Source organism: Tachyglossus aculeatus, chromosome X4, assembly GCF_015852505.1.
Source record: "Tachyglossus aculeatus isolate mTacAcu1 chromosome X4, mTacAcu1.pri, whole genome shotgun sequence".
In the NCBI taxonomy this organism is placed as follows: Eukaryota; Metazoa; Chordata; class Mammalia; order Monotremata; family Tachyglossidae; genus Tachyglossus; species Tachyglossus aculeatus.
Window position 1 is genome coordinate 45835015 of NC_052098.1, and position 26385 is coordinate 45861399.

Genomic DNA, 26385 nt, shown 5'->3' on the forward strand with positions numbered 1-26385 from the left:
GGCTTAAGCCATCCCTTTCTCCTCATGGTCACACCATTGAGACGCTCCTGCTATTACTTTACAAGACGGAGGGACGGAAACTCAGTCTCCAGGATGGAGAAGCCACCTGATTCAACCAACACAGGGCACCCTCTCCTAAGAAGGATTATTACTCGACAAATTCATGGGTTTCTAATGCCCGTTTTCTCTCTGGTTCATTCCCTAATCTGAGGCGGGGGGGACTCTTGAATTTTCGGTTCGGCTTCCTTCTTCCAATTTCGAAGTGCGTAAATTCAAGTCGATTGTGTAGTTTGGGGTCAAGTGGTCAGAAACTCACACAGGGGTGCGTAGTCAACTCCGTAGAGGTGAACTGGTCTGATGACAAAGCATCCCTTCCTCTCCCTCGCATCAGTGACACAAAGAACATCATCCGTAGCCATAAGAGAGGTCTGAGGGAGACCTTGGGTTCTCAAGGCCTGGACAGGTTGGGGAGGGTGAGGTGGTGGCTTTTTCTGAAGGTCCCAGAGCTCTGCTATTCTTCCCTCCCTCTGCTTCCTCCCTCTCTCCCAGCCCTCTCCCTAATCTGTACATATTTGGGAAAGTTCCAACTTTCCCTGCCGTCACTGACAGCGTTCTACGGATCACTTGTGTTTGAGCTACAAACTTGCCCGTAATATTCCTGTAAGCCCTTCTCAATGAGCACCAAACAGAGCCCCTCCTACGGACCGAAGAGTCTGGAATCTTGTCCTAAACAGAACCCTAAAAATGTTTGCTGAAAACATTTTCATGCTAAGGAACTCTCGTCTTTAATGGGCACGACGTGATCTTGGGATTGAAGCATTTAATGCCTTGGGCCTTTTCTGATTTGGTTGAAAACAAAAAAACTAAATGAACCTGAGCGAACCGGGAATCCAGTAGAGCGATTGCGCCCCGGAAGTCGCCTCTGTCCCAAGAAGAGCAAGTCTCTGGGTCTTTGCCTTCGTTTCCTCACGCCCCAGATGGCTTTATTTAGGGACTGTAAATTTTTGAAAACTCGTGTCCAAAGGCCGTGTGCATCCTTAAATCGTATTAATGCGGAGTCATCCATCCCTGCCCAGATTTGGGGTGGCATGCTCTCCAGCATGGCGTAGTGGATAGAACCAGGGCCTGAGATCGTGGGTCTTAACCCCGGCTCGGCCACTTGTCCGCAGCGTGACCTCGAGCGCGGCACTTCGCTTCTCTGGGCCTCCGTTCCCTCATCTGTAAAATGGGGATTGAGACTGTGAACCCCACGTGGGCCGGGGACGGCGTCCAACCCGATTACCTCGTATCATCTGCCCCCGAGCTGAGAACACTGCTTGGCACATAGTAAGTGCTTCGCAGATCCTGCTATTATTATTCATGTATTCAATCGTATTTATTCTTCTAGACTGTGAGCCCACTTCTAGACTGTGAGCCCACTGTTGGGTAGGGACCGTCTCTATATGTTGCCAACTTGGACTTCCCAAGCGCTTAGTCCAGTGCTCTGCCCACAGTAAGCGCTCAATAAATACGATTGAATGAATTCAGCGCTTACTGTGGGCAGCGCGCTGTACCAAACGCTTGGAGAGTACGATTCGGCAATAAAGAGAGACAAGCAGCGTGGCTCAGTGGAAAGAGCCCGGGCTTCGGAGTCAGAGTTCATGGGTTCGAATCCCGGCTCCACCAACTGTCAGCTGTGTGACTTTGGGCAAGTCACTTCACTTCTCTGGGCCTCAGTTCCCTCATCTGGAAAATGGGGATGAAGACTGTGAGCCCCCCGTGGGACCACCTGATCACCTTGTAACCTCCCCAGCGCTTAGAATAGTGCTTGGCACATAGTAAGCGCTTAATAAATGCCATCATCATCATTGTTATTATCGTTATTAGGGAAGGGAATAAAAGTACACTGTGGGTCCCCACTTTACCTTGTAACCTCCCCCGTGCTTAGAACGGTGCTTTGCACATAGTAAGCACTTAATAAATGCCATCATCATCATCATCATCATTATTATTATTGTTGTTGTTATTAGGGAAGGGAATAAAGGTACACCGTGGGTCCCCATTTTACCTTGTAACCTCCCCAGCGCTTAGAACGATGCTTTGCACATAGTAAGCGCTTAATAAATGCCACCATCATCATCATCATCATTGTTGTTGTTATTAGGGAAGGGACTAAAGGTACACTGTGGGTCCCCATTTTACCTTGTAACCTCCCCAGCGCTTAGAACGACGCTTTGCACATAGTAAGCGCTTAATAAATGCCATCATCATCATCATCATTATTATTATTGTTATTGTTGTTATTAGGGAAGGGACTAAAGGTACACCGTGGGTCCCCATTTTACCTTGTAACCTCCCCAGCGCTTAGAACGGTGCTTTGCACATAGTAAGCGCTTAATAAATGCCATCATCATCATCATTATTATTGTTGTTGTTATTAGGGAAGGGAATAAAGGTACACCGTGGGTCCCCATTTTACCTTGTAACCTCCCCAGCGCTTAGAACGGTGCTTTGCACATAGTAAGCACTTAATAAATGCCATCATATCATTATTATTGTTGTTGTTATTAGGGAAGGGACTAAAGGTACACCGTGGGTCCCCACATTACCTTGTATCCTCCCCAGCTCTTAGAAGGGTGCTTTGCACATAGTAAGCGCTTAATAAATGCCACCATCATCATCATCATTATTGTTGTTGTTATTAGGGAACGGAATAAAGGTACTTTGCACATAGTAAGCGCTTAATAAATGCCATCATCATCATCATCATCATCATTATTGTTGTTATTAGGGAAGGGAATAAAGGTACTTTGCACATAGTAAGTGTTTAATAAATGCCATCATCATTATCATCATCACTATTATTGTTGTTGTTATTAGGGGAGGGAATAAAGGTACACTGTGGGTCCCCATTTTACCTTGTAACCTCCCCAGCGCTTAGAACGACGCTTTGCACATAGTAAGCGCTTAATAAAAGTCATCATCATCATTATTATTATTATAGTTATTAGGGAAGGGAATAAAGGTACACCGTGGGTCCCCATTTTACCTTGTAACCTCCCCAGCGCCTAGAACGACGCTTTGCACATAGTAAGCGCTTAATAAAAGTCATCATCATCATTATTATTATTATAGTTATTAGGGAAGGGAATAAAGGTACACCGTGGGTCCCCATTTTACCTTGTAACCTCCCCAGCGCTTAGAACGACGCTTTGCACATAGTAAGCGCTTAATAAAAGTCATCATCATCATTATTATTATTATAGTTATTAGGGAAGGGAATAAAGGTACACAGTGGGTCCCCATTTTACCTTGTAACCTCCCCTGCGCTTAGAACGGTGCTTTGCACATAGTAAGTGCTTAATAAATGCCATCATCATCATCGTTGTTGTTATTAGAGAAGGGAATAAAGGTACACCGTGGGTCCCCACTTTACCTTGCAACCTCCCCAGCGCTTAGAACGATGCTTTGCACATAGTAAGTGCTTAATAAAAGCCATCATCATCATTATTATTGTTGTTGTTATGAGGGAAGGGACTAAAGGTACACCGTGGGTCCCCATTTTACCTTGCAACCTCCCCAGCGCTTAGAACGACGCTTTGCACATAGTAAGCGCTTAATAAAAGCCATCATCATCATTATTATTGTTGTTCTTATGAGGGAAGGGACTAAAGGTACACCGTGGGTCCCCACTTTACCTTGTAACCTCCCCAGCGCTTAGAACGACGCTTTGCACATAGTAAGCGCTTAATAAATGCCATCATCATCATTATCATCATCACTATTATTGTTGTTATTAGGGAAGGGAATAAAGGCACACCGTGGGTCCCCATTTTACCTTGTAACCTCCCCCGTGCTTAGAACGGTTCTTTGCACATAGTAAGTGCTTAATCAATACCATCATCATCATCTTCATCACTATTATTGTTGTTGTTATTAGGGGAGGGAATAAAGGTACACTGTGGGTCCCCACATTACCTTCTAACCTCCTCAGCTCTTAGAACGGTGCTTTGTACATACTAAGCGTTTAATAAACGCCATCATCATCATCATTATTATCGTTGTTGTTATTAGGGAAGGGAATAAAGGTACTTTGCACATAGTAAGCGTTTAATAAATGCCATCATCATCATCATTATTATCGTTGTTGTTATTAGGGAAGGGACTAAAGGTACACCGTGGGTCCCCACATTACCTTGTAACCTCCCCAGCGCTTAGAACGGTGCTTTGCACATAGTAAGTGCTTAATAAATGCCATCATCATCATCAATCACTATTATTGTTGTTGTTGTTAGGGGAGGGAATAAAGGTACACCGTGGGTCCCCATTTTACCTTGTAACCTCCCCAGAGCTTAGAAGGGTGCTTTGCACATAGTAAGCGCTTAATAAATGCCATCATCATCATCATCATCATTATTATCGTTGTTGTTATTAGGGGAGGGAATAAAGGTACACTGTGGGTCCCCACTTTGCCTTGTAACTCCCCAGCGCTTAGAACGGTGCTTTGCACATGGCAAGCGCTTAATAAATGCCATCATCATCACCATCATTATTATTGTTGTTATTAGGGAAGGGAATAAAGGTACTTTGCACATAGTAAGCGTTTAATAAATGCCATCATCATGATCATCATCACTATTATCGTTGTTGTTATTAGGGGAGAGAATAAAGGTACACCGTGGGTCCCCACATTACCTTGTAACCTCCCCAGCGCTTAGAAGGGTGCTTTGCACATAGTAAGCGTTTAATAAATGCCATCATCATCATCATCATCATCATCGTTGTTGTTATGAGGGGAAGGGACTAAAGGTACACCGTGGGTCCCCACATTACCTTGTAACCTCCCCAGCGCTTAGAACGGTGCTTTGCACATAGTAAGCGCTTAATAAGTGCCATCATCCTCATCATCATTATTATTGTTGTTGTTATTAGGGAAGGGAATAAAGGTACTTTGCACACAGTAAGCGTTTAATAAATGCCATCATCATCATCATCACTGTTGTTATTAGGGAAGGGAATAAAGGTGCTTTGCACATAGTAGGCGCTTAGTAAATGCCATCATCATCCTCATCATCATCACTATTATTGTTGTTGTTATTAGGGGAGGGAATAAAGGCACACCGTGGGTCCCCACTTTACCTTGTAACCTCCCCAGCGCTTAGAACGGCGCTTGGCACATAGTAGGCGCTTAATAAAAGCCATCATCATCATCATCATCATCATCATCATCATCACTATTATTGTTGTTCTTATTAGGGAAGGGAATAAAGGTACTTTGCACATAGTAAGCGTTTAATAAATGCCATCATCATCATCATCACTGTTGTTATTAGGGAAGGGAATAAAGGCACTTTGCACATAGTAAGCGCTTAATAAATGCCATCATCATCCTCACTATTATTGTTGTTGTTATTAGGGGAGGGAATAAAGGCACACCGTGGGTCCCCACTTTACCTTGCAACCTCCCCAGCGCTTAGAACGGTGCTTTGCACATAGTAGGCGCTTAATAAAAGCCATCATCATCATCATCATCATCATCATTATCATTATTATAGTTGTTGTTATTAGGGGAGGGAATAAAGGTACACCGTGGGTTCCCATTTTCCCTCGGCATCCCTGATCGCGCTTCGGAGGAGGAGGAGGAGGAGGAGGAGGGGACCCAAATCGCAAATCGAGCGAGGGGAACGGGCCAGATGGCTCAAGGGGTGGGGGGCCTGGGGGGGGATGGGAGAGACCACCAAGCCGAGCGGCCCCCCCCGAACACGGGGACCGGCGGGTGGTCGACGCCCCCCGGGCCTTCGAGGGGTGGAAGCCGTCCGCTTTGGGGGGCGTCGCTGCTGGACGCCCCCCCGGCCCCTTTTCCCCTGGCCCGACCCCCGCTCCCCCCCCTCCCGCCGCGGGCAGTTGGTACGTTCCCGCTGCCACTTCGGAGGCTTAAATAGAGCCCGCGCCGCGGCGGCGGGGCAGTAGGACGAGGGCTGTCGTCCCTCCATCACTCAGTCAATCGATCGTATGTATCGAGCGTCTCCTGTTTGCAGAGCACTGCACTAAGCGCTTGGGAAGGCCAAGTTGGCAACGTATAGAGACGGTCCCTACCCGACATGGAGCAGACGGAGGTGCTGAAGCCCCACAGCCTGGACGAGCTGATCCGGATCCTGCACGAGCTGTTCTCCGAAGACAAGGTCAACGTGGAGGAGGTGCAGGCCATCCTGGAGGCTTACGAGAGCCGGCCGGCCGACTGGGCGCCCTACGCCAAGTTCGACCAGTACAGGTGAGCAGCTCTGATCACCTGGCTGGGGGGGGGGCGTCCAAAGGGGAGCCCCCCCCCCCCCATCCCCAACCCGCCCGGCTCCTTGCCCCCGACTTGGGCCGCACTGCCGGGCGGAGCAGTAGATGAGGACCGCTGTTTGTGATGGCTTTCAACTGATAAAGAGCGGAGTGACAGTTATTTTTATAACTTTTTATTGGTAAAGAAGAGCCGGGCTAGCCAAGCCTCAGCTGCGAGCCCCCGGCTCAGGGCCCCCGTGGGTTCAGCCGCCCCGTCCCCGGGCTGGCCACGCCCCCTCTCCGGGCTGGCCACGCCCCCTCTCCGGGCTGGCCACGCCCCCTCTCCGGGCTGGCCACGCCCCCTCTCCGGGCTGGCCACGCCCCCTCTCCGGGCTGGCCACGCCCCCTCTCCGGGCTGGCCACGCCCCCTCTCCGGGCTGGCCTCGCCCCCTCTCCGGGCTGGCCACGCCCCCTCTCCGGGCTGGCCTCGCCCCCTCTCCGGGCTGGCCTCGCCCCCTCTCCGGGCGGGCCTCGCCCCCTCTCCGGGCGGGCCACGCCCCCTCTCCGGGCGGGCCACGCCCCCTCTCCGGGCGGGCCACGCCCCCCTCGCCGGGCTGGCCACGCCCCCTCCCCGATGCTGCCCACGCCCCCTCCCCGGGGTGGCCACGCCCCCTCCCCGATGCAGGCCGCGCCCCCTCCCCGGGGTGGCCACGCCCCCTGCCGGCCCGCACAGGTGAAGCCCTCAGACCACATCTTAATACTATTCATAATTGTATTTATTGAGCGCTTACTGTGTGCAGAGCACTGGACTAAGCGCTTGGGAAGTCCAAGTTGGCAACATCTAGATTGGACCACATCTTAATACTATTCATAACAATAACGACCGTCTCTAGATGTTGCCAACTTGGACTTCCCAGGCGCTTAGTCCAGTGCTCTGCACACAGTAGGCGCTCAATACATACGATTGAATGAATGAATGAAGGTCATCAGGTCCCACATGGGGCTCCCAGTCTGTGTAGGAGGGCAAACATTCAATCAATCAATCGTATTTATTGAGCGCTTACTGTGTGCAGAGCACTGGACTAAGCACTTGGGAAGTCCAAGTTGGCAACATCTAGAGACGGTCCCTACCCAACAGTGGGCTCACAGTCTAGAAGGGGGAGACAGAGAACAAAACCAAACATATTAACAAAATAAAATAAATAGAATAGATATGTACAAGTAAAATAAATAAATAGAGTAATAAATATGTACAAACATATATACAGGTGCAGTGGGGAAGGGAAGGAGGTAAGGCAGGGGGGATGGAGAGGGGGAGAGGAAGGAGGGGGCTCAGTCTGAGAAGGCCTCCCGGAGGAGGTGAGATTCATTCAATCGTATTTATTGAGGGCTTACTGTGTGCAGAGCACTGGACTAAGCGCTTGGGAAGTACAAGTTGGCAACATAACAGGTGTTGTATCCCCATTTTCCAGATGAGGGAATGAATGAAATAACGATGGTATTTGTTGAGCGCTTACTATGTGCCGAGCCCTGTTCTAAGCGCTTGGGAAGTACAAGTTGACAACGTAACAGGTGTTGAATCCCCATTTTCCAGATGAGGGAATGAATGAAATAACGATGGTATTTGTTGAGCGCTTACTATGTGCCAAGCCCTGTTCTAAGCGCGGCAGTGGACCCAAGCTGATCGGGTTGTCCCCCGGGGGGCTCACAGCCTTCATCCCCGTTTGCCCATTTGCCCAGAGAAGTGAAGTGACTTGCCCGAAGTCACCCAGCTGACAAGTGGCGGCGGCGGGATTAATAATGATAATAATGATGGCATGTATTAGGCACTTACTATGTGCAAAGCACTGTACTAACCTTGGGGAGGTTACAGGGTGATCAGGTTGTCCCATGGGGGGGCTCACAGTCTTAATCCCGATTTTGCAGATGCGGTAACTGAGGCCCAGAGAAGTGAAGTGACTTGCCCAAAGTCACACAGCTGACAATTGGTGGAGCCGGGATTTGAACCCATGACCTGAGCTCTTTAGAACCCACGACCTCCGACTCCCAAACCCGGGCTCTTTCATTCATTCATTCATTCATTCAATCGTATTTATTGAGCGCTTACTGTGTGCAGAGCACTGGACTAAGCGCTTGGGAAGTACAAGTTGGCAACATATAGAGACGGTCCCTACCCAACAGCGGGCTCACAGTCACCATCCTGCTCCCCTAAGGGCCCGCTAAAACAATAATAATGATGGCATTTATTAAGGGCTTACTCTGTGCAAAGCACTGTTCTAAGCGCTGGGGAGGATGCAAGGTGATCAGGTTGTCCCACGGGGGGCTCAGAGTCTTAATCCCCATTTTCCAGATGAGGTAACTGAGGCCCAGAGAAGTGAAGTGACTTGCCCGAAGTCACCCAGCTGACAAGTGGCGGAGGCGGGATTAGAACCCACAACCTCCGACTCCCAAGCCCGGGCTCTTTCACCATCCCGCTCCCCTAAGGGCCTGCTAAAATAATAATAATAGTAATGGCATTTGTTAAGCGCTTACTATGTGCGGAGCACTGTTCTAAGCGCTGGGGAGGATACAAGGTGATCAGGTTGTCCCCCCTGGGGCTCCCAGTCTTCATCCCCATTTTCCAGATGAGGTCACTGAGGCCCAGAGAAGTGAAGTGACTTGCCCAAGGTCACACAGCTGGCGGAGACGGGATTTGAACCCATGACCTCTGCCTCCCAAGCCCGGGCTCTTTCCATTGAGCCACGCTGAGCACTGCCCGACGCCTTGGAATCTTGCGCTTTCTCTCAATCATTCGTTAATCCGTATTTACTAAGCGCTTACCGTGTGCAGAGCAGTGTACTAAGCGCTTGGGAAAGTACAATCCGACACTGAACGGTCACATGCCCCGGCCACACCGAGCGACAGTACAAATAAATAAAATGACGGATCTATACGTAAGCGATGTGGGGTTGGGAGGGCGGGAGCGAGTCCTGGCCACGCGGAAGGGAGTGGGAGATGAGGAAAAGTGGGGCTTTAGTCTGGGAAGGCCTCCTGGAGGAGGTGGGCCTTTGGTAAGGCTTTGAAGGAGGGGACATTTCTCCCACTGAAATGTCATCGGGCCCCCCCCGGCTCCGAGGACTCGCCACTCCGACCCGGTCGTAATTCACTCCAAACCGGCCGGGTGACCGCTTCGCCCTCCATCACCGAAGTCGATGGTATTTATTGAATGGTTGCTGTGGGCGGAGCACTTTACTAAGCTTTGGGGAGAGCACGGAGTTGGTGGGCACCGTTCCCTGACCACAACGAGCAGGGAAAGGTGTCAGCGGGACTTGAACTGAAGAAAGAGCCCTCCACCCAGGTTTTTTTGGGAGGGGGGGGTTCTTATTTTAATGGTTATTTGTTAAGCACTTTCACTCATTCAATCGTATTTATTGAGCGCTTACTGTGTGCAGAGCGCTTGGAAAGTCCAAGTTGGCAACATCTGGAGACGGTCCCTACCCGACAGTGGGCTCACAGTCTAGAAGGGGGAGACAGACAACAAAGCAAAACATATTAACAAAATAAAATAAATAGAATATATCACCCGAAGCAGCGTGACTTAGTGGTAATTCATTCATTCATTCAATCGTATTTATTGAGCACTTACTGTGTGCAGAGCACTGTACTAAGCGCTTGGAAAGTCCAAGTTGGCAACATCTAGAGACGGTCCCTAGCCGATAGTGGGCTCACAGTCTAGAAGGGGGAGACAGACAACAAAGCAAAACATATTAACAAAATAAAATAAATAGAATATATCACCCGAAGCAGTGTGACTTAGTGGTAATTCATTCATTCATTCAATCGTATTTATTGAGCGCTTACTGTATGCAGAGCACTGTACTAAGCGCTTGGAAAGTCCAAGTTGGCAACATATAGAGACGGTCCCTACCCGACAGTGGGCTCACAGTCTAGAAGGGGGAGACAGACAACAAAACAAAACATATTAACTAAATAAAATAGAATATATCACCCGAAGCAGCGTGACTTAGTGGTAATTCATTCATTCAATCGTATTGAGCGCTTACTGTGTGCAGAGCACTGTACTAAGCGCTTGGAAAGTCCAAGTTGGCAACATCTAGAGATGATCCCTAGCCAACAGTGGGCTCACAGTCTAGAAGGGGGAGACAGACAACAAAACAAAACATATTAACAAAATAAAATAAATAGAATAAATACTATTCTATATTCTATTCTATAGTAGTATGCCTATAGTATAGTATTCTATAGTAGTATGCCTGGCACTTGCTATATGCCAGGCACTGTACTAAGCCCCGGAGTCGATACCAGCTAATCAGATTTGATACGGTCCACGTTCCACGTGGGGCTCACAGTCTTAATTCCCATTTTCCAGATGGGGGAACTGAGGCACAGAGAAGTGAAGTGACTTGCCCAGGGTCACACAGCGGACAAGTGGCGGGGCTGGGATGAGAACCCCGATCCTTCTGCTTCCCCGGCCCGTGCTCTGGCCACCCATGTTCTACCCACCAGCTCATGATGCTTTCCGGCAGATAGAACACGGATGGACAGAGCATAGGCCAAGGAATCAATCAATCAATCGTATTTATTGAGCGCTTACCGTGTGCAGAGCATTGTACTAAGCGCTTGGGAAGTACAAGTTGGCAACATATAGAGACAGTCCCTACCCAACAGTGGGCTCACAGTCTAAAAGGAGAATCAGGAGGATCTGGGTTCTAATCCAGGTGATAGGGAACTGTCCTCCCTGCAGCCCTTGGTGAAACTTCAGGTAATAAAAATGCATCAATTAGTGCTTGGGGCCAACTCACACTGGGTACAAGGTAAGGTGTGTGCCTCCCAGATTTTTTAAAGATCCAGGCAGACAACAGTATTTAATTAGTGTTTATTTTGATCAGAGCAGGGGGACCAACTGCTGAGAAAGAACACAAAACCTCACTCCAGCTCTCTTGAAATTCAATTGAGTAATGAGGAAGACAGGCCCAACAGTCAGTTATATTTGTTTTGAGCCCCAGCTGTATGCAAACCACCATCCTAAGCACTTGGGAAAGCACAGTAGAGATAGACACCATCCCGGTTTTCAGGGAATTGGAATCTAGCATGGGAGAGACACACACAAAAACTTACACACATAGGCAAGAAAAGAACGGAAAGATGGCTCGGTAAATAAGTACATAACTAGTAGAGTATGTCAAAAGATTTGTAAAGAAGCGCTACAGGTGGTTGCAAGGTTGGAGTTGGTAGTTGGGAGGAGAAGAAAAATGAATCGGGGGGAAATAGCTTCCTGGAGGAAGAGGTAGATTTCAGAAGGGGTTTGAAGGTCGGAAGAGCTGAGGTGTGGTGTATTTGAAGTAGGAAGGAGTTTCAGAGAGAAGGAAAGCCATAAGCTAGGGGTTTGAAGATTGGAGAGGCATATTGAGCTTGGGAGACAGGGAGTGTGAGCTGGGGTGTAGAATAATAATAACGATGGCATTTGTTAGGCGCTTATTATGCGCAAAGCACCGTTCTAAGCGCTGGGGAGGTTACAAGGTGATCAGGTTGGCCCACGGGGGGCTCCCGGTCTTCATCCCCATTTTCCAGATGAGGGAACTGAGGTCCAGAGAAGTGAAGCGACTTGCCCAAAGTCACACAGCTGACAAGTGGCAGAGCTGGGATTCGAACCCGTGCCCTCCGACTCCCGAGCCCGGGCTCTTTCCACCGAGCCAAGCTGCTGCTTCTTGAAGGAAGAGAGAGGACAGTAAGAGGGAGAGAGCTGAGTGAGACCCTAGGAAGCCAAAGGTCCAGACTTTCTGCTCGATGTACGGAGGAATGGGGAGCCGTCGAAGACTTTTAAGCGGTGGAGATCTGCGTTCGGAACAGCGTTTTAGAAAAACCATCCGGGCAGCAGGGTGAAGTATGGACTAGAGAGGCTGGAGACGGAGAGGAGCGAAGAGGCTGGAACAGTAGTCCAGTTGGGATATGACAGGCAGGCGATTAAGGTAATAGTAGTAACATGATTACATTCTTTCCGTGTGCAAATGACCCTACTGAGTTCTGCGGGGGGAAAAAGTACCCAGTGCCTGATCCCCAAGAGTAAGGCCGGAGAGGCGGTTGGTGACGGACACAGGAGGAAAGATGAAAACAACAAAATAAGGCAAGGGGGACAATAAATGCAGCAGAAGCATTGGGGCGTGGTGTGTGTGTGTGTGTGTATGTTTTATTGAAGGAGGAACTCGGGCTCCTCGCGACTCAGTCCAGCGGTCAGAAAAGTCACGGCCGCGGCCTTTCCGCCGTTGGGCTAGAACGGGGGCTGATGGAAGTCCCGATGGCATGGTGAAGCCAGTGACTAGGTGACGTGTGAAGCAGTGCGGCCTGGTGGAAAGAGCGTGGGCTTGGGAGTCGGAGGACCTGGGTTCTAGTCCTGGCTCTGCCCCTCGTCTGCTGTGTGACCCTGGGCAAGTCACTTAACTCCTCTGGGCCGCGTCTGTAAAATCCCCCTACTTAGCCTGTGAGCCCAAAGTGGGGCAGGGACCGTGTCCGACCTGATTACCTCGTATCTACCCCAGTGCTTACAACTGTGCTTGGCACCTAGTAAGCTCTTAACAAATACTATAATTATTATTATTACGGTGCAGGGGGGAGGGTGCAGCATCTTCCTCTCACACATTAGAAGGAAGCAGGGTGTCCGGTGTATCTATGTAGCATACCTTCTCTAGGCTTTGTGGAAGGCTGAGGGTTTGTTTCGTGGAGTAACGGCGTGGATTCACCACACCGAATGGACCCCCGACTCCTTACCAGAATTCAAGGCAGCCGTTGCCCGGGTCGGGGTGAGGAGAGAGCGATCCCAGCTGCCGTCCTCTGATCCAAAAGCACAGGCGACTCCACTGTGCTATGCTTCATATCGGGAGTCTAATGGAAAGGGCCACGTTTCTATCAAGCGTATTCACCCAAGCGACTTGGAAGCGCGTTCAGTCCTCCCTCCCACAGTCCCTAACGTACCAACTCGATTGGGTATTTGGGTCCGTTGACACCGAACCAACAGAAACCTCGCTCTGTATAGACGGGGTCCGGAATCGAGTCGCAGCGCGAGTGTAGCTCTCGCTGTACAGCACCACTCACCCCTAACCCCGTTCGGCCCCGCAGCCTCTGGGGCCTGTTGCGTGCTTTTTAATTTGTACTCCTCTCCGGGAGGTTGAAAGGTTCTTGCGAAGTCGCCGAGGGCAGGGGTGGCGTGTGGTCATCTTGGGTGGGCTGGAGAGGAGAGCCATCTCTGGTGTGAGAAGCCACAAGAAATACCCTTGCTTCCCCCTCACTGTGACGTGGCTCCACTTAGGTGAGCCCGGCATTATTGTAATGGATGGAAACGGTTGGGGATTGAGAAGCAGCGTGGCTCAGTGAAAAGAGCCCGGGCTTAGGACTCAGAGGTCATGGGCTCAAATCCCGGCTCCGCCACTTGTCAGCTCTGTGACTTTGGGCAAGTCACTTTGCTTCTCTGTGCCTCAGTTACCTCATCTGGAAAATGGGGATAAAGACTGTGAGCCCTCCGCGGGACAACCCTGATTACCTTTTATCCCCCCCCAGCGCTTGGAACAGTGCTTGGCACATAGTAAGTGCTTAATAAATACCAACATTATTATTATTTACGAGTGAGTTTAATTCATTTGTGGAAAGAGCAGCTTTCTCTGACCCTGGACTGTTCTGTTAGCCCTATCAAAGCCTGCAGTTTTTTCCGGAATAATTGCCTCAGTTCTCCACGTTTCACTAGGCAGTGCCTCTTCTGCTGAGATGAAAAGGTCATTCAACAGGTGAATCACCGTTAAAAGAATTGACCATTCTTTATCCCCGTCCCTGGGGAAACACATCTGAAGACCTCAGCCCAGTCTAGCAACTAAGGTGCTTTGTAAAAAGAGTTGCTTCTGTCCGTTAGTAGGTCCCGTGAAGGGTCAGGAGTCTCTTTTCGCACCTTCGCCCGTGGCCAGAGCAGAGTCCGGGTGCTGAAGGGCTTGCCGAGGAAGAAAGACTTGTACCCTTGGGCATACACTCTCCCCTTCTGGCATTTAAGTGCTCATTATGTGCCAGGCCCTGGGGTAGATACGAGCTAATCGGGTCGGACACGGTCCCCGTCCCACGTTGGGCTCACAATCCTAATCCCCCTCTTACAGATGACATAACTGAGGCACAGAGAAGTGACGTGACCCGCCCAAGGTCTCACAGCAGACAAGTGGCAGAGGTTAGAGTCTTAAGATAGACCTCGTTGATGCAGCTAAACCTAGAGCCTGACAACTGAATAAATCCAGAAAGAGGAGGTGAAAGCCCCAAGTCCAGAGCCCCCCAGACGATCTGGTGACAGTGGTCAAACTTCTTACTGGACTTCGATGGCTGGTTTGTTCTTGGGGTCAAAAGAAATCCAGGCTTGTACTCCAGGAAGTAAGTCAAACCATCAAACTGTGTACTGCTCTTCTGTTGCTCCTATCCCCTCTCTGTGCACCACTTTCCTGGGTATCTGCTGAATCCTCCGACAGGCGCTTCCAATAACGTTTCCTAGAATTCCATTGTCTGAGTCCCAGGGAAATTGATGGAAACTGTTCTATGAAATGTGTCTTAAATCCTAGTGTTAATTACATAATCCCAACGCTCTTGGCTTGAACACTCTGGCTTTTGAGAGCGGCTACTGTGTAGGAATAACTTTTATTCTGCTCTTTATCAGTTGAAAGCCATCACAGATCGTTGGAATTTTCCAGAAGAAACTAGCGGAGTTCGTGCCTTTTTTTAAAAAAAAACAACCAAAAAAACCAAACTAGAATTCCGGCAACGGATTGGCTGGGGGGAGGAGAATACAATGCCACTTTGTGGAAAGAGAATCGAAGAACATCTGAAAAGAATCCACTAAAGTATTTTTTTATTATAGTATTCAGTTTCTAATTATAAGCCAGCCATTGAAGTGATTTCACTGTAAAGCAATTTTGACTAGATCCTGCAGCTCTGCAAATAGAAATGGTGTCTACTGAAAAAGCTGCCTTAAAAAATCCCCTAAAATTACTCCTTCTCTTTGGAAAAACGCAAAATGACGTGGTAAAAACTTTTTAACGATCCCCTTACCCCCATACGGCATCTTTTATTTTGGAGACTCTCTCCTCGGGACGAATCTTAGTTCTTTTTAATTGACTAGGTCTGTTTAAAACTTCTGCTCTGTATTCTTTTAGATATACTCGAAACCTTGTGGATCAAGGAAATGGAAAATTTAACCTGATGATTCTGTGCTGGGGTGAAGGGCATGGCAGGTAACCCATCCGGAAGTTTTAATGTCCTTCGTTTGAGTTGTGAGCCCCGATTAACTTTGTTTTACGATCTTTAGGGGTGTGACTCGGTGACGTTGCCAGAACGAGCAGGCAGAGCAGCCACTGCCGGGGTGCTTAGGGTTGCAGAGCGCACTTAGCAATCCGAGTGACCACATATTGGATAAACCTCAGAATGGGTCAGGAGAGAGGGGGGTTTGGATCGGTGGCCTCGGTCAATCCATGGCATTTATTGAGCACTTACCGTGTGGAGAGCGCAGTAGACAGTTGGCAGACTCATTCCCCCCCAACAAGGAACTCTCTTCCTTTCTCTTGGAAAAGGAAGTTTTGTGTGCTCCTCCTTACCCTCCCGTCCCCCATCCTTCTACTGAGTCGGGGAGGAACCGGAAATCTCCTCAAAGAGGAGCTGCGATAAATTCCTTTAGCACGCCGAACTGTTACTTCCCCGGTGGTGTGCTTGATGGGATTAGAGGGGCAAGAGTGGGGGAAGAGATCCATGCCTCAAAAATCACATATTTTGTTCCAAAGCCCAAGGCTCTTGCCTAGTTTGGGAAGATGCTGTAACGGTTTCTCCTCGCTAGCTAATGTACGGCATCTGTCTGTGGCCAGGGGAGGGGGAGGTTCAACATGAGCTGGGCTGCAGCCGGGTTGAAAAGTGGGGGCGGAGGACCCTGGGAATGGCAAGGCCTCCTAAACTCCAGACATTCTGCCTGGCATCTCTCAGGTGTGGCTTTGAAAAAGGTCTGATGACCCTTTTCCTACAGCGCTGGGAATCGCCTATATCCGTCTGCACGGTGGCAGACGTTTCAAGAAGCACTTGAGATTGACAGCGAACTGGTCTGATGGGGGTGCTTGGGTGAATAAATGCTTACGGGCCGACCGTTAGAAGTAATGTGACTGAATGTAGTCCTCCCCTCGTCGGCCCCCGACTCACCCGTCCCTGACGCACGCGTGCGACGTTGAGGCAGCTCGGATATTGTTCTGACGCTTGCGTGTTTTAAGACCACTGAGATCCGTTGTCGTTCCCTGTATATGCAGCAGTATCCATGATCACACCAATTCGCACTGCTTTCTGAAGATGCTGCAGGGAAACCTCAAAGAGACCCTGTTTGAATGGCCTGACAAAAAATCCAATGAGATGATGAAGAAGTCTGAAAGAGTCTTACGGGAAAATCAGTGCGCCTACATCAATGGTGAGTGTTGTAGCGTTCCTCTCCTCCTCTGTTCCCGTTGCCGCGCTGATCTCGGTCTTCGAGTGAGATGACTATCTCAGATGCACACTCTGCCTTCTAAAATAAATACTCTAAGCCCCTCTCCAGAATTATATGTGCGTAGAAGTTACTGTTTGGCAGTTGACAGCGGACATATAACTGAAAACTTGCTTGTAACCTTAAGGTTAACAAGGTTAAGGTGAGAAGCTGTTTTTCTGCGAGGAGTATGTTGCCAACTTGTACTTTCTGAGCGCTCTGTACAGTGCTCTGCACACAGTAAGCGCTCAATAAATCCGATCGAATGAATGAATGAATTTAGAGCAGCTGAAGGACTTGGAGGTATGACTAGGAGTCATCCCCTGAATGGGAAAATGACGAAATTTGACCCTAGCTTGGGCTAGATAGAGCTGGAGAACTTCTATGTCAAAGTATTCTGTAGATGAAATTAGTTAGTCATCCTAGATGTCGGCCTGTTTTTCATGAGACCGATCTTCTGGTCACGATCGATTCTGATTTCGCTCAGGTTAAATCTCACCATACCTCTTTTTTTGGTTTTTGGTTGTGTTTTGCTAAATGGCATTTGTTAGTGCTTATTATGTGTCAGGCACTATACTAAGCGCCGGAGTAGATACAAGCTTATCAGGTCGAACACAGCCCCTGTCCCGCATAGGGCTCGCAGCCCTAAATCCCCATTTTACAAATGAGGTAACTGAGGCACAGAGAAGTGAAGCGTCTTGTCCAAGGTCACACAGCAGACAAGTGGTGGAGCCTGGATTAGAACCCGGGTCCTTTGACTCCCAGGCTCGGCCTCTGTCCACTAGACCGTGCTTGTGAACAGAAGAAGCCTTTTACAGGTGGCCGAGTTTCCTTTCCATACAGAGGTTGGCCCATCTGTACATTCGCACCCACTGTTTAGAAAAGGGGCATAGGAAGGCGTATTTCCAGGGCACTTGTTCTAACGCTTGTCTTCCTTTGTGGGGCTGTACTAAAAAATGGGCCTGGGTGTACATTCTTGTGATTTTTAGAGAAGCCAGTGATGAGGACTCTTAAGAAGAGGTCAATTCCGATAAAGCCAAAGGAGAGCCGGCATCGTCATTGTGTCCCAGGCAGGGCACAGCTGAAACACGACGTGGTCAGACATTGGTTTCTGAGGAAACGGTTCAGAATTTCTGAACCCCTTCCTTCGCGTTGAATATTTGCTTAAGTCACTGATTAAGTCCTCTAGACTGTAAGCTCGTTGTGGGCAGGGAACGGGTCTGTTATATTCTTGTGTCGTATCTATATAATGGTATCCGTGAAGTGCTTACTACGTGCCAGGCCCTGTACGAATAGATACAAGCAAATCGGGTTGGGCCCGGTCCCCGTCCCGTGTGGGGCTCGTGGTTTGAATGCTCTCCCAAGCGTGTAGTAGACTGCCCTGCCCATAGTAAGCGCTCAGTAAATGTGATTGGTTGCGTACTTCGAGTCACGAGCATGTACTACGGAAGAACTCTTCCCGGTTTGTTCAAGAAAGTAACGGCCACTCCAGACAAATCCTACGGGCCGTCTAGTTCGTTCAGTTTCCTGCTAAGCTGAGGTGCTTGCGGTTTCTGTCAGGGTTAGGTAATGGCTATGGAATATGAATAGGAAACCCGGCCTGGCTGTTTTTCCTTGCTGGGGGGCTTCTGGAGAGGAGGAGGAGCCTCTGAGGACTGCTAGAAAAAGCAACAGGCCAGGAGGAGGGAGGTGGCCTTATTCCTCAACAATGCCGTGAGGAAGAGTTAGTGGAATGTCATCCTGCAGCCTGAGAAGTAGAAACCAGGACCGGTTTATTTTCCGTGACCCACGCCTGCGTCGAAATTGCTTTACGACTCTCTGGTTTTCCTTCGCTTCCTTCGATATTTTCCTCCGGGTAGCCGACCGACCACTTAATTTTGGTTCTCCCCTTGGGTTTCTACCGTTTAGATTCCATCGGCTTGCACCGGGTGGAGAACACAAGCCACACCGAAGCTGCTGTTAGCCTTCACTTGTACAGTCCACCCTTTGACACTTGCCATGCTTTTGATCAAAGAACTGGCCATAAAAACAAAGTCACAATGACATTCCATAGCAAATTTGGAAAGAGGACTCCGTTTGTAAGTATGAGCTTGAGCCAACACACTGCGCTTTCCCGTAGCTCGCCGTAGACTGTCTCGATTTCCCCCAGCCGTTCCGGACCGGTCTCCGGTTGGTAGCCTTCTAGGTTTGGAGGGGTGGGTTGCCCGGCGGCTAAGAAGCCCGATGTTTCCAGTTCTCAACTAAGGAATGGATCCAAGGTTTTAGTTGCCATTTGTTTTTTTGTTTTGTTTTTCCCCAAAGTGAAGGCCCTCTTCCCAACCCGTCCCTGTCTCCGATTGTCACTCTGAACAGTCGGGAGGAAAACTCGAACGAAATCTTCCGAACCAAGCTAAAGGAAACTTGCACCTTAGAGCATTTGCGTTTGTAGTTAAATCTGTAAGCGTCCAACCAGTGGCCTGTATTGGCTAGGCTTAGCGAGGTGGAGGCCGCCAGGAAAGTTCCGATCACGGAGCTCAGAGGTTAAAGTCCATCCAGCGTGACGGGGTGATCGTCACGAAACGAGTTCACATTTTGGAAAGGTCTAGAGAGGTGAGCCATTATCAAATAGAGTCTAAACTTCCAAGGTTCGTCATGCTCTGGGATGACGTTGGCTCCGATCCAAGTTCACTAAGTAAGGCAGTGCTACGGCTGTTGGGTCTCTTTTTTGACTTCCTTAAAGGCCTTCAGCGAGCAAGGGAGGCTTTTCACGTGGGTGGTTTGCTTTGAATCCCCAGAGGTAGGAGAAGTGTTGGCAGGGGCTTAGAAGGAAGCCATCTTGACGAGAGACTTCATTAAGATCCCAAGAAGAGCTTTTTAGCAGGGAAATCTCCCCTTCCCTGGTGAGGTTTCCTGAGAGCCTGCTTTGGATCCTGATAAGCTTGGGAAGGAGCAGCCTTTAAGCCTGCATGGCACCCTCTCGTCGAGGAGGGGGGGAAACAAAAACGGGCTGCTGGGTTCAAACGGGATCCGTTAGGTGGAAAAGCAGTCTCCGGGCGGGAAGGCCGAGGGCAGCTCAACACGGCTCTTTATTTTCTCCCTTTTCTCTTTCTAGGGTGCTTCAAGTTCACTGGAGAATAACTAAGGAGTCTCAGACCCACTAGGTTTATTTTAAGACGTGTTGAATGCTTCATCTAGGGTTGAAAACCCACTCTGCACCTGCTGTCCAATAGTTCAATTGAATAGCCAGTCCAGAAATCTACGGTAGAGCAGTTTCCTGGCAGCGTGGTAGTGATCTTGAATGAATGCTAATTCCAGGCCGTAAGATAGCGTTGTGTCATTTTTAAAGTGTTTTCCACGCCAAGACCAAATAAGGATCTAGCTTCCAGTTCTCCTCTAGGTAGTATACTGAGAAGATCAGAGAAGGTGAGGGGATTTGTACTTCCCAAGTGCTCCGCACACAGTAAGCGCTCAATAAATGCGATTGAATGAATGAATTGGGGGTGGGGGGTGGGGGGAGGGAAGAGAGGGTTTACATATCTTTGAAATGTTTTTAATAGGCCATGCAAAGTAATTAGCAATAATGGAAGATTGAGAGCCACAGTCAGCAACAGTAGTAATCAAAACCGCCTTGATGGCAACAGATGGCAAATGTGTCAATACTTGAAAGGTTTCGTGGGGTTTTTAATGCTTGTTGGAGCAGAGCCTTGATGTGTCATCTATTTTTTCCCCGATCACTTTGACGATTTCCTTTTCTACATGGTCTCTGCAGAGCTGTGAGTCAAGTGTCTTGCCCTCTGGTTGCAAATGGACGACTAGGGTTTGGATGGTGTGTGTGTGTGTGTGTTTGTTTTTTGGGTTTTTTTTTTATTATTTTTAGTCATGTGCGATGTGGCCATCTGCCAGAGTCATACTTTGTATTGCTACTGAAATTGTTTCGAAACTTGAATAAAACTGGATTTGAACCCATAACGTCAAGTTGCCACTTTTTCTTCTGTGGTTGTTTAAAAAGACATTTGTAGTTTCCACACTCCTGTAGCTGTGTAGAAGGGGAGTCTAGGGAAACGGTATTCCCTGCTGATAGTGGCTGATGCTTCCTCTGCTAGGCTTAAAGTACCCTGAGCCCGTCGTGAGCAGGGACCGTGTCTACCAACTCTGTTGTACTGTACTCTCCCGAATGCTTAGTACAGTGCTGTGCACAGTGAGCACTCAATAAATACCACTGATTTGTTTGACTACTTCTGGAAAGCCAGCGACACTACATAAAGATACTTTGAACTCTTTTCATGCACTGTATCGATTGCCCAAATATGCACTCGGTAGAATTGACGCATCGACCTCACCTTTCATCAGCTTAGTAAAAGGACAAGCTAAAAGAGAGGTTATTCCTTCTGTTATCTCATCTGTGATCCTCTTTGCCTTCATCTATTGGTGTCATTCATTCATTCAATCGTATTTATTGAGCGCTTACTGTGTACAGAGCACTGTACTAAGCGCTTGGGGACTACAAGTCGGCAACATATAGGGATGGTCCCTACCCAACAACGGACTCACAATCATCATCATCATCATCAATCGTATTTATTGAGCACTTACTGTGTGCAGAGCACCGTACTAAGCGCTTGGGAAGTACAAGTTGGCAACATATAGAGACAGTCCCTACCCAACAGTGGGCTCACAGTCTAAAAGAGATGGGAAAGGAGATGGGAAAGGAGGAGGAAAGGAGAAGGGAAAGGAGGAGGGAAGGAGATGGGGAAGGAGGAGGGAAGGAGATGGGAAATCTAGATGGGAAATCACAATCTAGAAGGGGGAGACAGACCACAAAGCAAAATATGTAGACAGGTGTCAAAATTGTCAGAATAAATAGAATTCTAGCTATATGCACATCATTAGCAAAATAAATTAGAATAGTAAATATGTACAAGTAAAATAGAGTAATAAATCTGTACAAATATATACAAGTGCTGTGGGGAGGCGTGTGGCTCCTTGCCGTGGCCCCCGGCTGTCTAATGTTTTTGGAAAGGAGGTGAGAAACAGTGGAGGTTGGGGAAGAAAAGAACATTTGGAATTCCCTTCCAATTTGCTGTCTGGTCTGATTTGTCACGGGTGGAGAGTTGTTGACAGGGGCCCCGAAATCTCAGCGCTTCCTGATTTAAGACCAGGAGCGTCAGCTAATGAGGGCACAGCACTCAGTCCTCAAAATCTAAAGGAGGAGATTTTAAGGATCCCGCTGGGTGCCAAGATCCAACGCCAGTTCAGCGGGGCCGTAGACATGGCGTTCTACGTTGGCCGATGCCACTTCCCAGGACGTGCTCGCTAGCTAGCAGAGAGCAGACTTCCCTCCGCCTACTCCGCTTTGACCCAACAAAGGCAGAGCAAGCACAGGAATGTGCCCAGTCCCAATATTTGGAGCTTCATTCATTCATTCAGTCGTATTTATTGAGCGCTTACTGTGTGCGGGGCACTGTATTAAGCGCTTGGGAAGTACAATTCAGCAACAGAGAGAGACAATCCCTGCCCACAACGGGCTCACAGTCTAGAAGGGGAGAGACGGGCATCAAAACAAGTGAAGAGGCATCAGTAGCAGCTTTGTAAAGAGAGAATTATAGATATGCACATCATTAATAAATAGAATTATTATAAATATGTACGTATATACACAACTGCTGTGGGGCGGGGGGGGGGGAGAGAAGAGGAAAAGGGGGGCTTAGTCTGGGAAGGCCTCCTGGAGGAAGTGAACTTTCAGTAGGGCTTTGAAGGGGGGAAGAGTGATTGGCGGATTTGAGGAGGGAGGGTATTTCCAGGCCAGAGGTAGGACGAGGGCCGGGTATCAACAGGGGGGACAGGCGAGAACAAGTTGCTTTCTTTTTTTTTTTTTTTCTTCTAGACTGTGAGCCCGTTATTGTGTAAGGACAGTCTCTATATGTTCCCAACTTGTACTTCCCAGACTGAGCCCCTTCCTTCCTCTCCCCTTCGTCCCCCTCTCCATCCCCCTCATCTTACCTCCTTCCCTTCCCCACAGCACCTGTATATATGTATATATGTTTGTACATATTTATTACTCTAGTTATGTATTTTACTTGTACATATCTATTCTATTTATTTTATTTTGTTGGTATGTTTGGTTTTGTTCTCTGTCTCCCCCTTTTAGACTGTGAGCCCACTATTGGGTAGGGACTGTCTCTATATGTTGCCAGCTTGTACTTCCCAAGCACTTAGTACAGTGCTCTGCACACAGTAAGCGCTCAATAAATATGATTGATGATGATGATGATGATGATCACTCCAAACCAGGGATTCCCAAATTTTATAATACTAATAATGATGGCATTTATTAAGCGCTTACTACATGCAAAGCACTGTTCTAAGCGCTGGGGAGGTTACCAGGTGATCAGGTTGTCCCACGCGGGCTCACAGTCTTCATCCCCATTTTCCAGATGAGGTAACTGAGGCCCAGAGAAGTTAAGCGACTTGCCCAAAGTCACACAGCTGACAATTGGCAGAGCTGGGATTTGAACCCATGACCTGTGACTCCAAAGCCCGTGCTCTTTCCACTGAGCCACGCTGCTTCTAACTCTTGTACTGTCCTCTCCCAAGCACTTAGTATAGTCCTCTGCACATAGTAAGCTCTCAATAAATACCATTGACTGATTGATCATCATCAGTGGTATCTACTGAGTGCTTATGGTTGCTTTTTTTTAATGGTATTGGTTAACGCTTACTACGTGTCAGACACTGTACTAAGTACTGGGGTAGAGACAAGCTAACCAGGTTGGACACAGTCCCTGTCCCAGATGGGGCTCACAATCTTAATCCCCATTTTACAGCTGAGGTAACTGAGGCCCAGAGGAGTGAAATGACTTGCCCAAGGTCACACAGCAGACCAGGTGGTGGAGCCGGGATTAGAACCCACTTCTAATCACAGAACGATCACACTTCCCCCAACCTTCAAAGCTCTACTGAAGGCTCACCTCCTCCTCCTAAGCCCTCCTTTCCTCAGTTTCCCCTCCCCTCCCCATCGCCCCGACTCGCCCCCCTTTGCTCTACCCCTCTCCTGTCTCCACAGCACTTGTGTATAAGTGCACATATCTATAATTCTATTTATATTAATGCCTGTTTACTTGTTCTGATTTGTGTGTATATATATATATATACACAATATATATATATATATGTATATATTCATTTATATTGATGCCTGTTTACTTGTTTTGATGTCTGTCTCCCCCTTTCCAGACCGTGAGCCCGGTGTGGGTGGGGATTGTCTCTCTTTGTTGCTGAATTGTACTTTCCAAGCGCTTAGTACAGTGCCCTGCACACATTAAGCGCTCAATAAATGCAACTGAACAGACGAATGAACGAAGGAACCCAGGTCCTTCCGACTCCCAAGCCTGTGCTCTATCCCATGGGCCACACTGCTTACTGTGTGCAGAGCACTGAACTAAGCGCTTGGGAGAGGCCACGCAATGGAGGTGGTTGACACGTTCCCCCCACGCAACAAACCAGCCGTCTAGGGGGGCAGACGCGCGTTAATATAAATAATTTATAATTTACGGATATGGCGTGGCTCAGTGGAAAGAGCCCGGGCTTTGGAGTCAGAGGTCATGGGTTCAAATCCCGGCTCTGCCAACTGTCAGCTGTGTGACTTTGGGCAAGTCACTTCACCTGTATATATGTATGTACCTGTATATATGTATATATGTTTGTACATATTTATTACTCTATTTATTTTACTTGTACATATCTATTCTATTTATTTTATTTTGTTAGTATGTTTGGTTTTGTTCTCTGTCTCCCCCTTTTAGACTGTGAGCCCACTGTTGGGTAGGGACTGTCTCTATATGTTGCCAACTTGGACTTCCCAAGCTCTTAGTACAGTGCTCTGCACACAGTAAGCGCTCAATAAATACGATTGATTGATTGATTGATTCACTTCTCTGGGCCTCAGTTATCTCATCTGGAAAATGGGGATTAAGACTGTGAGCCCCACGTGGGACCACCTGATCACCTTGTAACCTCCTCAGCGCTTAGAACGGTGCTTTGCACATAGTAAGCGCTTAAGAAATGCCATTATTATTATTAGAACCCATATCGCTTATTTTCCAGCGCTTAGAACAGTGCTTTGCACATAGTAAGCGCTTGACAAACGCCATCATTATTATTATTATTGTTATTATATGTCCGTAAGTGCTACGGAGCCGAGGGTGGGGTGAATATCAAATGCCCCCAAGTCACAGATCCAAGTGCAGAGACGAAGTAAAGGGGGCCGTTTAAAAGGTGGGACCCAGGTGAGCTTTTACTCTGTGGGGAGTCAATGAGTCCTAAGACAGCAATGAGTAATAAATAAAGTACAGTAATAAATGTAAAGTAAATAAAGTAATAAATGTAACCTATTTTTAAAGAACTTCCATGATATACCTCTTTCCAGCTGACAACTAAAGTATTTTTCTCCTCTAAGTGCTTTAAGCTGTGTTTTATAAATGTTGGTGGGCTGTACTTTGGGAACGAGAAGCAGCATGGCCTGGTGGAAAGGACACGGCCCCCCGAGTCCGAGGACCTGGGTTCTAATCCCGGCCCCTCCACTTGTCCGCTGTGTGGCCTTGGGCCCAGTCACTTAACTTCTCTGTGCCTCAGTTCGCCTGTTCTCCCTCCTACTTAGACTGCGAGCCCCATGCAGGAGGAGTACCGCGCCCGACCCGCTTAACTTTTATCGGCCCCAGTGATTACGGCAGGGTTTGACACATAGTAAGTGTTTAACAAATGCCATAAGAAAATTCCCTCTTCAGATAATTGTGAGTAATTAGGAGATGGGTCAGGTCTGCCATCTTGGAGAAAGTAGAATAGCGAAGAGGGACGATACCCTGGGGCTTTGGCGACCTTATAATAATAATAATAATGTAATGATGGCATTTATTAAGCACTTACTACATACAAAGCACTGTTTAAGTGCTGGGGAGGTTACAAGGTGATCAGGTTGTCCCTCGGAGGGCTCACGGTCTTAGTCCTCATCTGGAAAATGAGGCCCAGAGAAGTGAAGTGACTTGCCCAGAGTCACACAGCTGGCAATTGGCAGAGCCGGGATTCGAACCCGTGACCTCGGACTCCAAAGCCCGGGCTCCTTCCACTGAGCCACGCTGCTTCTCTAACCTTATGGCCTTTGCCCTCCAGATTTTTGTCACCAGCCCACGGTATTGATTGCGGTCAATGCGGACGGGGATTAGGCTTGGGTGGGACTTTTGAGTCCCGTGTCCGCCTGAAAACATTTTCGAATCTAATCTGTTGATGAATTCCTGACGTGCGTTTACCCTGTTCGTCGTTGAGTTCTTGGGTGATTGGGAGGGTCTCCTCCCCAGGGGTATTTTGTTTATTCCGTAAGAAATCGGAGAAAGAGGGAGGTTTGTTTGCCCGTCTACACCTGAGCATGTGACTGGCCTGTGCTACTGGTCTCTTAGGGGTGTGCTCCTCGCGATTCAGGTGGACCAATAGGCTCTGAACTGACGTATCCTGGTCACCCAGATTTAAGGCCGAGGCATGCCCTTTTTGTTTTTTTAATGCTATCTGTTAGGCGCGTGGCTCAGTGGAAAAAGCCCAGGCTTGGGAGTCAGAGGTCATGGGTTCGAATCCCAGCTCCGCCGCTTGTCAGCTGGGTG

At 48.4% G+C, this 26385-nt stretch overlaps 1 protein-coding gene across 1 annotated transcript; it reads left to right on the plus strand.

Moving 5' to 3' along the window:
- The first annotated feature begins 6011 nt into the window (after positions 1-6011).
- Positions 6012-20707, plus strand: CDO1 (cysteine dioxygenase type 1). The gene is made up of 5 exons (XM_038769777.1): positions 6012-6250; positions 15420-15497; positions 16551-16705; positions 18668-18837; positions 19851-20707. Exons 1-5 carry the CDS (start codon positions 6081-6083, stop codon positions 19878-19880), a joined length of 603 nt encoding a protein of 200 aa, XP_038625705.1. The 5' UTR covers positions 6012-6080; the 3' UTR covers positions 19881-20707.
- The last annotated feature ends 5678 nt before the right edge of the window (positions 20708-26385 follow it).

Excerpts from the sequence above, each read along its gene's own strand:
- CDO1 (XM_038769777.1), top strand. The coding sequence starts at position 6,081 with ATGGAGCAGACGGAGGTGCTGAAGCCCCACAGCCTGGACGAGCTGATC. Across the intron at positions 6,251-15,419 it reads GCCAAGTTCGACCAGTACAG|ATATACTCGAAACCTTGTGG; the intron begins GTGAGCAGCTCT and ends GTATTCTTTTAG. Across the intron at positions 15,498-16,550 it reads TGGGGTGAAGGGCATGGCAG|CAGTATCCATGATCACACCA; the intron begins GTAACCCATCCG and ends CTGTATATGCAG.